The following is an 18,059-nucleotide window of genomic DNA, read 5'->3' on the forward strand; positions in this document are numbered from 1 at the left end:
TGGTTGGTAGAAGAAACGTAAACTGAAGTAAGAGAATGAAAATGAAGTAGAAGAACTGAAGAAGGAAAGACCTCGAAAAATTATGTACAAAAAAAGAAAAAGTGAGAAAACGAAAACCAGGAAGGAGGAAGGAGAAATGAATCAGAAATTAAAGCAGGTTCAAAAATGTTTCTTTTTTTGTGATTTTCTATCCACTTTCTTAAGCTCAGGTAGATATACAGGATGTTATTGACAGTTGTACAGATATTTTAACCACGAGGTACTGGCAACTGGCTTCATGTAGAAGTCGGAAAAAATATCTAAAAAATTCTACAATTCTACAATTTTTTTTAATTGCTTTTAGTCTTCTACGTTGTCAAACAACCTCGTAGGTAAAATTTTGGCACATTTTAAAAATACACCCTGTATATCATATTTTGTAAAACGTACAGCAATGCAGTTTCCTTGTTTTAAAGCATATTTCCTATACGTTACTTCGCATTGGCGTACATTTTATAAAACATGATATACAGGGTGTATTTTTAAAATGTGCCGAAATTTTACCTACGAGGTTGTAGGACAACGTAGAAAACTAAAAGCAATTTAAAAAAATTGTAGCTCAAAAAATAAATGTCATTTTATTTTTTGACATAGAATTTTTTAAATATTTTTTCCGAGTTCTACATGCAGCCAGTAGCTCGTGGTTAAAATATCTGTACAACTTTCAATAACACCCTGTATATATTTTATTGTATATTTTTTTCTCATTTCAATTCATGTTTTTTCACATATGTGTATTATTTATCCTTCTCTTTTTTTCATTGCTCCCTTCTTTACTTTCTATTGTCGTAATTTTTTTTGCTCCAAATTATTTGCCTCGTCTCATTCTCCCCGGCCCTAAAAGCTACAATGATAAATCGCACACAATTTCTTCCTTTTGGTAATCTGTCCGACATCTCATAATCAGCAGTGTCCGGAAGCTCGGCCATCCTCCTGCCGGAGCCGTCCCTGTCCGCAAAGGTTGTTTATCTCCGGGTCTTTGAATAGAGTTGACTTGTGCGACCTTCGGGTGTGAAATTGTGTTCTTTTAATAAAAGGACGGAGAAAAGACGCGTAGGTAGATCGACAGGTGCGTGGGAGTGCGTCAAAGCTCCACCAACAAGAGCTTTGTCTTGGCGTTATTTACCAAACTAGGGACACGAGTCCCACTACCCTATTGCACTATTTAATCAGAAAGCGGAGTCCTCCGAGTCCCTCACTCGAAATAATGAAAATCTTAATGAAAACTTGGCGCACTAATAGATCTGCCACAATTAAGTTTATGCGATCCTCGATGCAAATATTGAAGCTGTGCCCTGTGAATTATTCACACGATTATTATTTGGAATGGATGTAGAGCAAACGCGTTACCGTTAATTATTCACATTTCATTAACAATTTGCATAATTTAGAACCTGTTTCGCGACGCGCTCAAACCTACTTAAGTAATTGCACGACCAACAATAGAGCGCTCCGGCGCTACGGAAAAATCGCCTTTTCGAACAAAACCAATTAAACTTATTCCGCACAATACGTAAATAACGACCTAACGGATCCGCGACGTCTAAAAACGATGAGAAGTGTCTTTTCAGGTCTGAAAGTAAGTGGGTTAATGAAGCGTGGATCGCTGTGAAAAGGACACGATCCCGCCAACGCCGGATTTTTTCCCGGACTCGCCCCGACTTGATCCTGATTAGGTCGCGGCTTAAAGGGTGCAAGCGCTCCGTCAGGGAACTATTTAAATTGGATAGAGCGGAAGGAAATTCGACTGTAAACTGGATTAGACGCCATTAATTGGAAGTTGTGTCGCCAACTTCGCTCGTAACAACACGCAAAAAACTACTCTCGCTGGAATGATACAAACAAAAAGTGCGTTTCTGTGGCGGGGAAAGCTCGACAAGTTGGGGGATTTTCGTGGTGGAGTGCGAGGGATGTTACAGAGGAGGAAAAGGACAGAAAGAAGTTTGCGATTAGATGGAGCGTGTTGAAGGCAAAAAGAAGGGACGGAGTGAAGAGGTTTATGCAGGAACGGGTGTTCGACAAGGATCCTTACTTGGTCGTATCATGTTCGTTGAAGAATATTTTAAAATTATTTAAAAATATAATCGAGAAATGATTTTGATAGGATGTTAATAATGATAAAAAACAAATAATAATAATAATAATATAGTCTAATGTGTTATAATATACATATATACATATTGCATTTACAGCTGTCAATGAGCAGAACTGTTAATAAATATTTTAAATTTAAAATAAAATATAAAAATATTAGGTGAATAAAAAAATATAGACAGAAATGTAAAGTGGATGAGAAGTTAACACGACTGATATTTGAAAAGATTAGAAAAAATTGCACTCAAAAAAAGTGTAATAATAGGAAAAAATCACTTGTAAAGAAATAACAATGAAGATAATATGTTAAGTAAAGTTAAAAATAGAGATAAAGGACTAATGAAAGAGACTAATGAAGAATGAAAGGGGAAGGGATTAAAAAATGTCAGAAAAGTGATAAGACAAGAAAAAAAGACAAATGTAAAGTATAGTGAAAAAAAAAGTAAAGAATAAAAAAATAACAAAAAATAATAAAAGAATAAAGGTAGAAGGAAGGTAAACTGAAATTGCAGACAAAATTAAAGACAGAAACGTTAAAAATGAAGTAGATAAATCGAAAATGCCAGTAGGAAGACGTAGAAACTACTAGAAAAGTATTAAATCTCGAAAAATATGTATAAAAATAGAAGAGAAAGAGGAACAATGATAACCAAAAAGAATTGAGGAATGAGAAACGAATCAGAAACTAGATACTTAAAAAAAGACATAAATAGATATTTTAGAAATAAAAAAGAAAATAACAAAATGGAAAAAAGTAAGGATAAGTATATGTACTCGTACTTAATAGACGAATGGGGAAAGAAAGAATAAATGAAAATCAAAAGAAAAATACAAAAATCAACTTAATAGGTAAAATACAAAATAATAAAAAAATTAACAAATAATTTTATAAAAGGATAAAGCGAGATAATTAAGAAATTGGAAGGAATGAAGTATCAAAAAGTATTAAAATGTGAGAAGATAAATTTGATAAAGAATAAGCAGGAGTGGAACAGGGCGAGAATAGAAAGTAAAAGTAAAGTAAATACATATTTCTTTGTGTCATCATAACACATAAGCAAAAATATGTATTTTTAATAAAAGAACTTAAAATTATAGGAGAAAAATGGTATACATATTATTCAACGAGCGGGTAATGATGGCTATTGCTCATGAGGCTGATTTTGTGTCACAAGCCGAAAGCGAGTGGCCTAATTCATCCGAGTAAGTAGTGACCATTACCCGCGAGTAGAGTACTATACTTTTTCTACGACAATGAAGAGAAATTGATAAATAAGTTTCATTATTACGTTAATACAATTCATTCAATGCTACGTTCAGAGGGAAAAACAAAAAATCGAACTTTGTATAATTTAGTTAAATTAAAAATTATCCAAAGTTATTATTTAGATATTTTTCAAAGGTTTAAAATGCCTCATTTTTAATGTAGTGGAGCATTCTCGACTGTCGTCTTGGAAAGCAACGTTCAAAATAATTCTTCTCCTCTTTGAACTTTACCCTATGCCGTGAATGCTCCCAAACTAAAATTCCGTATTCTACTAATGCAAAGTATGCAATCCGGACACAGTTTTTAGAAAAGTTATTCGAAATATTTCGAGCAAAAAGTGTTTTCAGAAATTTTATTTACTGAGTATTCCAGCCAAGCTGATTGTCAATATCACCCAGATAGTTTATATTTTTAAATTACTTTGCTTTAAAGGAAAAACCACAATAACTGTTTCTTGTTTATTTAACTTATACTTGCAATAAACTATTCTTCAGCTGGCGTTAAAATTTCCGTGTGATTTTTAATTAATTCAGTGAGTGATAACGTCGTAATGTCTATTGTAGTGTCATCTGCGTAAAGAGTTATGTTTTCTTTATTTAAATGTGCAGATAAGTCTTTTATATTAAGTAGAAATAGTATCACACCATAAACAATATGAGTCTCTGGTGAAATGTTAACCTGTTGTTTGCGGTCAGTAAGATATAATAGTGTAAGTTTTGTAAGCGTTAGATGAATATTATAGAACAGGAGTCTTCTCAGTCAAATTTTATAATACAAATGCTTTGCAACGATTTAAAAATGAAGCTAAGTAATGTTGCCTGTTTTCTATATTAATTATCTTACATCAAATATACCAAACTAAAGCTGAAGCGCGTTTCGACAGTAAAGCTGTCATCATCAGTGCGATGGTGCAAAAGCTGATGATGCTTTACACATATTTTATCAATTGTACTAACACCATAACATTGTCATAGATGTTACATTTTTCCGTCAATCGTTTTCTACTTATTTTTTCGTCCAAATAAAAAAGATTAATGTAGAAGGAATAAATGGAGAGAGGGGGTTGAATAGAGTAAAAAAAAATCAAATACATACATAAATATAAAGACTGAAGGACTTATCAATAAAGGGGAAAAACAAAGAAACTGAATGTGATATAATATAGAAATTACGGAAGAAAAACAAAAAGTAAAAACCATGAGAGAAAATAATTTCCGTCAAGAGGAAATGCGAAGATATAGAGAGCGCAGAAAAGTAAATAAAACAGTGAGACTAAAAAGAGTAGTTAATAAAAATGGTAAAAGTAGCACAAAGGAAATAGCAAGCAAGGAAAGACAGGGAGAAACAAAAGGACAAAAATACGTCTGGAGCTTTGATCGTAATTTCAATTTCATTGATTTATTATTTTCTGCAGATGGTTAAATAAACAGTGCGAGGAATGCAATTGGCATAAATAACATGCAAGCTATCAACGATACGTTATTTATTGCGATAACGGTTACCGATCTGTGAACAAAAACCAATGAAAAAGGCTTCCGGAGCTGGATTTATTTTTCCAAAAACCTAATTGGCTCTTTCCTACTGACCGGTTAGTGTCGCAATTAAGTGTAAAGAGTAAACTAATCGTCAGAGATCCTAATTGCGCTCTCTCCTCGCACACGCTTCCGATAAATCACAAATATGTAATTAAAACCACTAAAAAATTCCCGATCAGACTTCAATTAATCCGTGATTGGATGCATTCACCACTCGAAAAAATCCGCTCCGGGTGTGCCCCATTCGATAGAAAAAGTGACCCACTAATTACCGACCATTCCTCGGGCTGACAGCTCTAACAGTACCAGATCAGGTGCATAATCTTACGTAATGGTTCACGTTAATGGGGTCGTCGAGGTGTTGGAAGAGATTTCCAGGAAACCGGCGATTCCGTTCCAGACATATCAAATGTAATTTAGAGTGCGTAAATGTAGTCGACATGCGAGAGGTCTATATGATTGATAATTTGGTTGGATTACCTGACGTGTGGGGCTCAAGGTGCAGCGGAGGCGGAGTGGGCTTACCTGAAAAATGAATCACCATTAGAAAATGCGAGTGGGTGGGGCCTAAGAATAGAAAATGTGAACACAGAGGAACTGTTGGCCAATCTGAACCTTTTTGGTGTCAAGGAGTACACCCGCAAGGTGGGTGCAGAGATGAAAATAAATTAATATTTTGATTGCTCATCTTATGTGCAATAGTTTTGAAATGGACAAATATGTCAAAGCAAAAGAGCATTTTTAATAGTTCTTGACAAGATTTAAAAAACATGATTTATATAACAGTCCTTTGAACAGACTTGGACCAACAAAGCACCCTTGTGGTGACCCCTAGATGGCCTTGAAACTTTTTCATAAACCTCTCATTCTTATCTTTGTTACACATTCATCATTCAATGAAATCTTCTAGATTTATCAATTGCTCGTTATCATTTTTCACTTAAAAATAATGGAGATCGAATGCACCTCACAGCTGCTGTCGAACGTTTTAGTGCAGGAAGACCTTATATGGGACATTTTAACCTCATGTAAATTTTTGCAAGGTCAACTCTATTGCTCTCAGGGTGTGTTGGGGTCTTGGAGAAAAAATTGTTTATGTACATCGGAACAAATGAATGGGAAATAAATTCTCATCGTTTAGATTTTATGAGGTGTGACATTTAGGCGGTTGTAAACGCGTGTTTGTACGTTTATTTAACGTGATGGCTTTCTTATTTTGGAAGAGGATTTGCGGGTTCGTACGAGAGAAAAAGTTGGAATAATTGCACCTGTGCAAATAAGAGGATGAAAAGAAACGATCAAAAGTTGTCAATATTTGGTGTTTCATGAGTGTTATTGATTTGGGAGTGTCGTCTCGGTCAACATTAATAAAAAGTAAAAAAAAAAATACGAGATATTGGGAACACAATACTGAATTTGAATTGTTTTAAATAATAAAAAAAAAGAAAAAGAAGACCACAAAAAAATGCATTGAACAGTAATGTAAATGAAAGGCAAAAATAAAACTGAAGAGACTGATTGCGGAAGAGATTTTCTACCTCAGAGCTGCTGGCAAATTCGGAAGTGTGTTACAGAAATATGCAGAATGGGGAATCCAGATGTGATACGGGGAGATACAAGGAGCAAGATACGTGGAGAACCGAGATCTTGGGAAGATATGGAAGATTTCGTGAGATATACTTACAGAGAAATCGGGGGAGCTACAAGAAGATTCGAGAAAGATGTGGAGAGAGTTGGAGGAGATACGAAGAGATCCGGAATGTGAGATTCAAGAAAGATACAGAAGAATCCACGGAAATTAAAGGGGATCTGGGAAAGACACACAGAGAGAGAGAGTTCCAAGATGGGAGATGCAGAGAAATTCATGGGATATTCAGAGATGCTTAAGGGAGATACAGGAAGATCCAAAGAGAATACAAGAGAATCCACGAGAGTTACAAGGAAATCCGGAAGAGATACAGGTGATCCGGGAAAGACACGAGAAGATCCAAGAAGGGTGATCCGAGATATCCATAGAAAATATCGGAGGAGTATCTAAGGAGATTCGAGAAGATATTCTTTACGGGACGTTTTTTGTCCAGTGATCCTCCTCGAGGAAAGGTGTTTGAAAAACCTAAATAACAAAGAATGTAAAAGTTGTTATGACAAACATTGTAATCAAAATACATATTCATATTATTCGAAGGTAAAATAACAAGCCCTAATTTTTTTATCGGATACATTTTTCAATTTCATGAAAACTCGAAACTTGAACACTCGAGCTAAAGCTCTCTGGCCTAACCAGAATAAAAAGGCCCAAATTCAACTCGTAAAATTGTCAAAGCAAAAATGTTGAAGTGAAAATTGGGATATTTATCAGATATAAAAATTAGATCGTGTTATTTTTGGCAGGATTAATTCCAGAATACAAACTCTAACGTTAATTATTTATTTATAATACCTACAGTTATTAAAAACATAATTATTAAAAACAATTTGAGAATCTGGCAGAGTAGCATGCAATTTTAATTACTTTTGATGACAGAGTAGTAGGACGTTTTTATTGCGATAAACATTTTTGATTGGATGAAAGCAAGCGCTCCGATTGGCTGAACACGCACGTTTGAAGTATGTGGGAATTAATCAAAATAAATGTTAAAGGGTTGTGCAACTGACTAAGACTGGAAATAATATAAAGTATTTAAATAAAGAAAGTTATTTAAAAAACCTCATTTATGAGAATTAAATTTCACTTAACTTCTCATCTTATTGTAAACAATGCACTGTTACTAGAGTATTCAGTCCAAAAACTACATAGGTATTTACATTTTTTAGTCTCATTCAAATATAATTTTTGGTAAAAGTACATTCATTTGTGTCGTCTACTTTTTGTATTTTATAATAAAACATTACAATCAAGTAAAACCCCCTCAGAATTAAAGTATCAGAGTAAGCACATTTGCCGTTACCGAGGTTGCGTTTTATAAACAGTTTATTTTATTCTCGCTGGCGGTGTCGTGTTTCTACGAATTTTTAAGAAGTTGATTTCCTCGAAGAGTTTAAAGCTTAAATTGCCTAAAATGTAGGGAGAAGAAAAAAATTAATAGCGATAAATGGCAGAAGAAATATGCAAGATATGGCTTGTTTTGTATTCGAAAATGTTAAAAAAATATTACTCTAGAACTCTAGAAAATATCTAAAACCAGTTTCAATAATGTTATACCTTTAATTATTAATAAATAAATTGTGATTTTCAAGAAATTTTATCACAAATTACTCATTGCCAAAATGTGATTTTTTGGCAAATGTTCGAGAAATGTTTTACATTTACTTCTTAGGGAAGAATATCGTGCTTTCAACCCTAAAACGCTTACTTTCTATCGACATAGTACATACTTATTTGTTTTTTTTTTTACTGTATTTTTATTCGCTCTTTTTGTAAACACTTCTGTGGTATTTTGTCATGTTTCCATGAATTCACTGTATTTTCATATGCAAAAATACTTTTTCCTCTAAAACATATCATCGTTTTTTGTTGTAAGTTGTTGTATCAACATTTATAAACAAATTTTACTTTTACCCCCTACAGGGAGTCCCCAAAACGGGGGAGGAAATGCCTCTGATACTTCTCTTGACTTCTGTCGCACAAAAAATTATTTCATTTAAAAAGCGCCAAGCCAAAAAAATAAAACAACATTTTGTATTTTTCTCTTGTTCTGGGTCAACAATTTTATTTCCGTTTTCATTACCCTCCGCGGCCTCCACTTCTTGTACGAGCAGTCCCCGCTTCGCTTCCAAATGAAGAGACCCTCCTTAATTGGAATAAAAACGACTTAATCGACTTAATCGCCGTGCCAAGCAACCCAAGACATTCTCCGAAATTCTTCTGTCATGGAATTTCGATATCTCCGAATCTTATCTTAGTGTCCGACCAAAACAACGCCCCGGACCGCAGCCGCCAACTCCGGAGCGAAATACGCCGCCTTTGACATGCAACACATCAAGATAATAAGTATCCCAATTACGAGCCGAGGAAATAAATCGCTGGTGGTAAGGATGGGGTGCGTGGGGCAATAAATCTCCCATCTATCAGATCCAATGGGAAAAATGAAGAGAGTCGCGCCTTTCCCGCTCTCAGATCCATCGGCGAAAAATCCGGATTCTTGTCCGTACTGCAAATAATGCGTGCGTTATCGCCTCTTCTAATAACATGGTGAACTTTCGCAAATCCATGACTGAGGGCAGAGATCGGTCCGATTGAGCGTGAAAACATTCCGAGTTCGCGAAGATTTTTTGCGACGAGATTTTCATAATTGCGGGGCCAGAAAACGAACAAAACGGAAATTGCTGAGTTATCTGATGACTCTTTCCCAAACTTCGAGGTTTCATTAACCCGCGTTATGCAACCGCACTCGGCAAAAATAACACCGAGGACAATGACTATTATTATTTTTTGTTCGCCTTGAGAATAAAGCAAACACTCATTAAACGCGCGCAATTTAAGAGCCAACTTGTAGGGTACACTTTGTTGCACAACATGCCGCACCAGCTGTTTCGGCCCCTCGAGCGCAATCCGAGCCCGCTTCACACACACCAACTGCGCCAATTTTGAACGTGATGCGACAACCAATTTAGTCATCTCGAACGAAGAAGTGCCGCCAACTCAAAAGCGACAAAATCCCGGCTGCCGGACTGGACTGGTGCTTCCCGGAGTCGGTCGCGGCTTGCATAATTAAATGACAGAAGCAATTGCCGCCATTACATCCGCACGGCATTAAGTGTAATGGCGCAGTAAATGTCAGAGAAGATGAAAGTGGAGTTGGAAGGTTGCTGGGTGGCCTCGTTGGGCCCACGCTACCCTCCGAACAATCTAACGAGTCCCTGGATCAGCTGACCGCGTCTGTCCTAATTCGAGCCCCCCGGACTGGGGGGCAGCGTTATGAATTGCGAGAGGGGCGGCGGAAAAAAGTGTGTGCAGCTGCGATTTTGGGCCGCCGCGATAAAAATTTATCGCGCTTTTACATCGAAAGTTGCGGTGGCACTCTGCTAAAATTGCAGTAAAACAAGGGTTGTTGAATATTTTATCGTTTTTTATTTGGTTTTTAAGCGAGGAGGCATCATAAATTTTGCTTAGGACGGGATTTCAGTTTTTGGCGGCGCTGTCATAAGTCAAACGGCATCGGGCGTCAAATTAAAACGGGAAATGTTGCGACGCCGCCACCAGCAATATGTCAACTTCGAAGCGGATTTTTTGGGGGATGTGTGGTTGTTTTCGATCGTAGAGAATTGGGTGAATTAGCGTAAATTGGGTGATAGTTAATCGTGACAATGTAACGACCTTGAGGATAATTATGCACGCAGTTGCATAACTGGTATTTTTACCAAATTAACGATTATACAAATAAATATTTATGTGACCTTCCAATCGAAGTCCAGTCCTCAAAACCTTTATTTTTTTTATTTTTTAAACTTCTTTACAAGCTTACATAAAAAAACACGAATTTTACATTTTGGGTATTTTTGAAAGTACATATGTATCTATTCTACAGCAGTGACAAAATTATTGTAAAAAAATGTTTAGTAACAAATAAACAATCCAGTAAAAAATGGTTATAATACATGTTACGTACAAGATTCGTAATGACGACAAAAAAAACCACATTCAGGGTGTCTCGCTATGTATTGAACAAAATTAAAGTGCTTATATCTTCTTCAGGAAGAGCGATTTTTTTTTTCTAAGTATTTTGCGAGCTCCATTGGGTCCTTCCCTACCAAGCTCTGAATTCGGAATTCGCGAATTTTGAGACACCCTGTATACTTTTTTTTATTACTAATTTTTGGACTTCACTAAAATATAAAAGAAATATTGTTTGAAGGTGCTCTGCATCATAAATTTCATTCTTAAGTCTTTTTATCCGACCACCGACAAAGCAGGGGTAATGTGGTTAGTATACTGTATGTTTCTTTGTATGTTTGTTCACCTCTGTTCCCTTAAATATTGAACCGATTTTGATGAGACTTTCCCTACTGGTAGCTCATTTTTCTAGAAGTGATATAAGATGTATAAGATCACACTATCTTATCAATGTCGTGGGCAAAAAGTATAACTAGTAGATGCGACATTAATAAATGAAAAGAAAAAATTGTAACAAAATTTTTTCGCATCTGAAAGAAGATATTTTCAGAGTAAAAATTGTAACTTAATAAAAACATTTTAGAAACAGAATTATGTATTTTTTTAAATAATTTTGTTGTGTGAAGAAGAAACCACCAATGTCCACAAACATGCTCCACTGAGAGAATATTGAAGTCTCTCAAGTACCATTAGCTTCGGAACCTGCCATTTAGAAGTAAGAGAGCAACTATAAAAACAGGAAACTAGTTATCTCGTTATTTTTTCCTCATGTATGCTGAGGTCCAGTGTTTGTTTTATAATGTATTAATTAAGTAATTATTGTAGAATAATATTTAATCAAGGTTGTTTATAAACTGTTAAAGAGAAAGTGGTTTAACAGAAACGACGATATTCACATTGTTTTTATGGAAAAATAATAAACCAGAGAAAAGATGTAAATGTGGCAAAATCTAGTTCTATTTGTCCCAGTTTATGTCTAAAGATTTATTTACGAGAAAGTTGCTTTAAACGTTTATTTGCCAAATAAATAACAATCAAGGCTAAATAGACGGTTAATCTTAACACTCCAGCAAACAGGGAATCCTGGTTGAAAAAACGGTACCAGTTTGTAAATTATAAAGTACAAATGGAAATCCCACCCCCACTTGAAAATTAGTTGTTGGATTCTCTCATGGACTGTGACCTTGGAAATATCTGCGCGAAGACGAAGCGATAAACCAATGAAAAATCTGTAAATGAAAACTGAAAACGTCGACTACCTTACATAGAAATAGACGAGAAAGAGACAAGACTAACGTAACGAATGACGATGTTTTCCGGTCTGTTTGTAGCGCCCACTTAAGACCGATATTCGTCGTTTGCGCAAATATGACTCAAAGCCCATGAGAAAATCCAAGACCTCTGCCAGCTTAGTAAATTCTGATCAAAATCAGTCATTTGAAGAGTTTCAGTAGAACCAATATCGCGCGCCGCGACCAAGCGACTAAACAACCCAAATGTCGCCGCAGAGTCGAATCTACTTGTAGCTAAACTGATCAGTAGATTTTCTACTTCTGATATATGGATATGGATATATCTTTCAAACGGTGGTGGAAAAATTACGATTGCTGTACGCCTGCAAAAGTTATGGACGTTCAAAATCGATACTTGGCGGTCAGGTGTGTTGAAATTACCTCTATGAGGTTTTTCTCGCGAATTTTTTATTGCCACTCAAAATTCAAAAATCTACCGTGGAATCTATCAAGTATTGAATTTGCGATTAAATGATGTGTCGATACTTGGAGTATCTCAAATATTTGGCAAGCTTCAAGCGCTCAAATTTTTTTTAAACGTTTGAAACATTATAATTAAAGAAAAATGTTTTAAACGGATCAGTAATTATCATCATCGTGATCTCTACATCACTTTATCCGGAACTCGATTCTCAATAGATTTCATGGTAGATTTTTTAAATTGGATCGATAATAAAGAATTGCCAGTCAAAAACTTCAAAAAGGTGAGATCAACAGCTCTGACATATATCGATTTTTAACGCCTGCAACTTTTACAATTATTGAACAATCTCAATTTTTATATAGTAGGAATTAAAAACAACCGTAAGTTCAGTAATACACAGCTTCCAACAGTGCGACGACATTTGAGTCGCTTCGTCGCTAGTCGCGTCGCGCGATTGAAACTTCAAACGGGATTATCGTGAAAACTATCAGTCCTAACAAAATTTTGCACTTAATGAATTTTGTTAAGAATTTAATAATCTACAAGAAACATTCAAGTCTTTTTCACGTAGGACTAACACAAATCAGTGTTATCTGATCAAAACTGTTTTACTTTTCCACCCCCTTAGATCGAATCGCACTGGGTGATTAATTAATTCACAAAGTTTTTGTTGGTAATGTTTTTAAATAAATTGGATTTCACGGTCGATTGACCGGACTAGAAACATTCAAAGATGATAATTATTTGAAAAACATAAAATTTTCAAGCTGTCAAAAGCTCCAGTAAAGGTGAACCCACATCTGTTCGTTACCTGGCATGAAATTTGTGCTCGCTGTCATTGACCCATTCCAATGAATAAACCATACAAGCAGCGAACCCCATTATTTTTTCTACTCGACTACGATAATGCCATACATTTCGCTGTTTATCCGACCCCTTAAGCTCATTACCACGATCCTATTAATTCCCCTGCAAATTGCACCATTTCGATTCGTTGATTGTGCATTCTCTTACAATTAGTCGACCGTCGACCAATTAAAATAATTCCTAACAGTCCTCCGATGTCCATTAATCGCATCTAGCAGTATTTGTATATTTTCCACTCAAAACCTCAATGTCAACACTAAACCCCGTTGGTCGGTGTCCATATGTCGCAGGATTACCGGACCTTAATTTGACACTCATTAAGACGCAGCTTTGAGTTTTCTCTTCCGGATGGAGATTTCAAAAATTACGGCTCTTATCGCAACCTGACAGATTAAACGTGATAAATTTCCACTTGCGTCACTTAAAAATTAATTTGACCGCACGATTTGTAAACGTTGGGTTTAATTTAGCTAAGGTCGCCGTTAAAAATGCAAACACTCACCTTTGTCAAATTACGTCAGAGGAATTAATATTCACGAAAAGCCAGTAGCCGCCACTTTGCGCCGATTAATTATTCAAAATCGCCTCCAGTGGCGGCGGACACGGGGAGGGAAAATTGTATTGTTGGGGGAAATTTGTAATTTGATTAGCGGGATCGGCCAGAGATCAAAGAAACATTCCAAATGAACAAAGGAGCGAGCCGGGGAGCCCGCTGGGACCGGCGCTTTTCCGCCGTAGTGTGAATGCGAAATGTGTTTTGTTTTCGCATTTTGGTTTAATGAAACGCCCACGGCGGGTTTTTCGAAGTAATCTAACGAATTTATGGAGCAGAACAAGATCAGTTTTGTTAAGAAATATGTAATAAATGAGAGCGTTTCAATCCCAGTTTTGTACAAATGTGAAAGTGCGAAGTGAACTTATAAAGAAAGAGAGTGTTTTTTAATTTTTTTGACAACTAAAAAATAACAAGGTTTGTGAGAATAGCAAGAAAAAAGAATTAATAGTTATTTACATTAAGAGTGAGAAGAGGAAAGTTTTCGTTCACGCGAATTGCGTGAATGATGTGAAGGAAAGAAAATATAAAAGAGAGGAAAATGGGAAAAACAATGATTGTATAATAAAATAATATAATGGAATGTAATAATAAATGTAAACGGGCAAGGAATCGTTAACAAAAGATTTGCTGATTTTACTACCAAAATAGCTTTGGTAAATTATTGTCAAAAAGAAATTTAAAAAATCGACACAAGCTTGGACAAGGGAATAAACGACGAGTGAAGCATATTATTGTAAAATTCTTAACCGGCAATGAAAAGGGCATTGAATGGCAAAAAGACAAAAGGAAATGTAAATGAGAATGTGTAAATGAAAGTACCAAACAGTAACTTTGATCGGAGCTGCATACTAAGCAGAAAAAATATGGTTGTAAGAAAATGAAAGAGAGGGACATTAAAACGGTGACACGTACAAGACGCAAGGAGAAGAAAGTGACAAAGCAAGTGAAAGAGAACCACCGGAAGAAAGTGTCCCTGGAATGCGCCACAAGAAGCGAAACATTCCCAGCGAACCCATAATCGCGCGAATTTTTCCAACCGATTAATCGATCAGAATCACGCATTCACAACCATCTCCGGTTCAAACCACATGAAAAAAATCCTGTCTCGTCACAGAATGTGCAGATCGCTCGAGTTTAACGGTGCAATCCTTGTTAAACTTAATTAAGTATGAAAGCGAAGAGTGGATCGCGTGTAATTTTTCGTCTGGTTCTTCTGTTATGCAATCACGCCGTCTGATGGATTCGCCGGAGAAAACGCACATGTCTTGCCTCCAAGGCATGTCCATCTGAATTTGAAATCAGTCCGGTCTTCCTAACTGTTAACTCCGAAGACAACCCCGAGTCCAAGCGGAACCGCGCAAAATTTATCCGCGACAGGACATTCTTGCAAAAATTAATGTACCAGCCTTTGACCCTAGCGGGATTCGAACCCGGTTCTGGACGACAAATTTATCTGGCTGAGATGACTTGTTGGACACGGAGGGAATTGTTGCGCCGGATTTCCGAATTTTTTTACGTAACGTCCACGGTATCGATTCGAGCTGATTGATGACGAAAAATCGGGAAATTATTTGCGGTTAATGATCGATCGCCGCCACTTACGAGCTTATTATGCGCGAGTTCCTGCTTGGGATGCTGCTCTCGCAGGTAATTGGTTTAAATGCAAAAATTCGGTACCGCTTGACCCGATTGGGCATCCAGCAATTAACCATTAAACGTGCTTTTCCGCGTTTTTATCCGAAATGCCATATCCATTTACTGTTCGTTCCTCCGGTTAACATCCTCATCGCTTTATCAAAGCCGGGAGAAATTCGATTGGAAAGATGCTAAACAAATTTATTCTATTGGTCCAGATTTGAGGCAACTTAGCGAAATGTAGCTCAGCTTGATCGACAAGCAACGATCGATAAATAATTGCTCAGTGATAAAAGAACAAATCAAAAATTAAAGAAAACTGGGTCGAGTAAACTACATTAGGTACACAATTTTTTTTATCAAATTATAAATATTTAGCTCTAGACAAGTTTTTAATGTTTCGTAATATCTTCGTTATATCTTTTTTCTTTTTCATTCACGGTTTCGACCTTTTACTTTCAAATTCCATAGTCTTTCACTTTTTTTTTTCACTCGCTCATTTCATTATACAGGGTGTCTCAAAATTCGCGAATTTCGAATTCAGAGCGTGGTAAGGAAGGGCCCAGTGAAGCTCTAAAAATACTTTCAAAAAAAATTCGCTCTCCCTGAAGAAAATATAAGCACTTTAATTTTGTGCAATACATAGCAGGCCTTCATATCCACAGTGACAAAATACTATTCTAACTATGTTGCCGTTCCATTTTTTTAAGAAAAATTACAAAAATTTAAGATTTTTTTACTCCAAAGTAAAGCTATTCTTCAAAAAATTGTTTTACGTTATTATTTTCCACAATCATCTACGCCATAAATAACAATAAACAGTGAACTTTTCAGCCTGTATTTGAAGAAAACGCAATTCAAAGAGTGCACCTTCAGACAAATGTATCTTTGTGGGGGGAGTCCCGACTTTTTTAATTTCCTTATTTGGACTACTGAAGTGATCCCCTACAACGCTGTGAATTCGGAATTCGCGAATTTTGAGACACCTTGTAGATCATGTTACTCTATGCATTTCTATTATTTTCATTAAAACAAGTTTCTTTTCATAATAATATTCTCTCAAAAAATTTTAATATGTATTTCATTTTATCGTTTATATTTTATTTCTTCCCATTTCTTGCTTTTACTTGATATCACCTCACGAAATCTATTAAGAATCTATTATTTTTACCACTTTTATCTTTTGTTTTGTTTTTTTTTTTCTGTTTATTTTTATCAGATCCTTTCAGACAGGACGCCACTGTACATAAATAAATATTTAATAATTTTTTTAGAGCGCACTTTCCCTTACTTTCTTTTTTCATAATGTATCCAATATTTTTTTCATTTAGTATAAGCTTTTTGTTTGTCAAAGTCTTTTCTAATATTTTCTCCTTGGTACATAATACATATTTATCTACGAAGAAATTTCTCAACAGGTACATTTTCGCCTATTCCTCTGCGCAGATGCATTTTTAATACGGTTTTGGAATAAAACATGTTTTAATTTTTGTTTAGGTATTTTATTTCTTCTTTTTTAACCAAAAATATAGAAGAAACTGGTCGTAAGTTTTTTGCAGATTCTATCCTTGCCCTTTTTGTTATCAAATAAAAAAAAACATTTTTAAATTTTCTTCTTTTTATTGCTTTCTAATTAATGTTCTTCTCTCATCCAGTACCTCCACAAATAATTCTCTCACGACGATTTTATTTTTTTTTACCAATTTATCAAGCGTCCTTATAAATTAATTTTTTGCACTTCAAATTATTCTGATTTTTCTCTTGCTTTAAATTTATTGAACTTTGCTTTATTAAACATAAAAATAATGTTTATCCTTTTTTAAAAATTGTATTTTTCTCTTGTTGTTTTTCGAATTCTCGTTAATCAAAATTATCTTTCTTGTACTTTTGTTTCTTGATTAATAGAGATGAATAGAGAAAATATTTTAGACTTTGTCTTTTTTTTAATTTCCTAAACTCTATATATTTTTTAATATTTTTGTTCCAACAGCTTGTTTCTTCATTACATTATGCAACTTTTTACTGGGTTGGACAATGTCTTCACAAATGCTAGAAGCTTCTAATTCTTCTAAATTCATAAAGAAACAATAATTAAATTTAAAATAAATCTTGCCACACGTCTGACATATTCACAAAACACATTTTAAGATTTCATAAATTATTTTACATTTCCAAATGCCAGAACCTCCCACAAATTAACAACTTCGTCATTACAAATCTCTCTCTGGTTGGTCAAATCTCCACATAACTACTTCCTTTAGACATTTTTTATTTGTTGTCCAGTACAATCCACATTTAATTCCGACACCAAAATTCAATTATCATCCAATTATCTATCATTTCCAGTCGTTCCTTATCTATTTTATTCTCTTCCAGAAATCTTTTAATTTGTTTGTGGCCATAAACCCCAAGACTTCTTGATTTAAGTAATTAAACAAACCAGCTAGCCTTGCAACATTTTATTTAATTTAATCACCTTTAAAAGCACTAAAACAGTCCAATCTTGCTGTTATGTGTTTACAAGACATTTCATCTAGCAGGTTTAATTAAAATCGCCGGAAGCACACTATCCTTAATTGAATACCCCATTTTCAAAATGATCACACAATATTCCAATTATGATTATTTCATAAAAATAAATTGTATCGACGACGCGAATGTCACAAAATGTCAATGCCAAGCAAAGAATTTCCCTTTTAAATGTCAACGAGAGCAATCAATATGCAGTATTGAATG

At 35.2% G+C, this 18,059-nt stretch overlaps 1 protein-coding gene across 2 annotated transcripts in view; it reads right to left on the reverse strand.

Annotated features, from left to right (window-relative positions):
• Positions 1-18,059, reverse strand: part of qsm (Zona pelucida superfamily protein qsm) — a 50,572-nt gene that overhangs the window by 17,993 nt on the left and 14,520 nt on the right. Inside the window, exon 2 of one of the 2 annotated variants that reach the window (XM_069037865.1) lies at positions 5,416-5,460. The exons of the other annotated variant lie outside the window; for it this stretch is intronic. Within the exon in view, the coding sequence (XP_068893966.1) occupies positions 5,416-5,460 (45 nt within the window). The remainder of the gene's footprint in view (positions 1-5,415; positions 5,461-18,059) is intronic. 2 annotated transcript variants of the gene reach the window in all.

This window comes from Tenebrio molitor, chromosome 2 (assembly GCF_963966145.1).
Source record: "Tenebrio molitor chromosome 2, icTenMoli1.1, whole genome shotgun sequence".
In the NCBI taxonomy this organism is placed as follows: domain Eukaryota; kingdom Metazoa; phylum Arthropoda; class Insecta; order Coleoptera; family Tenebrionidae; genus Tenebrio; species Tenebrio molitor.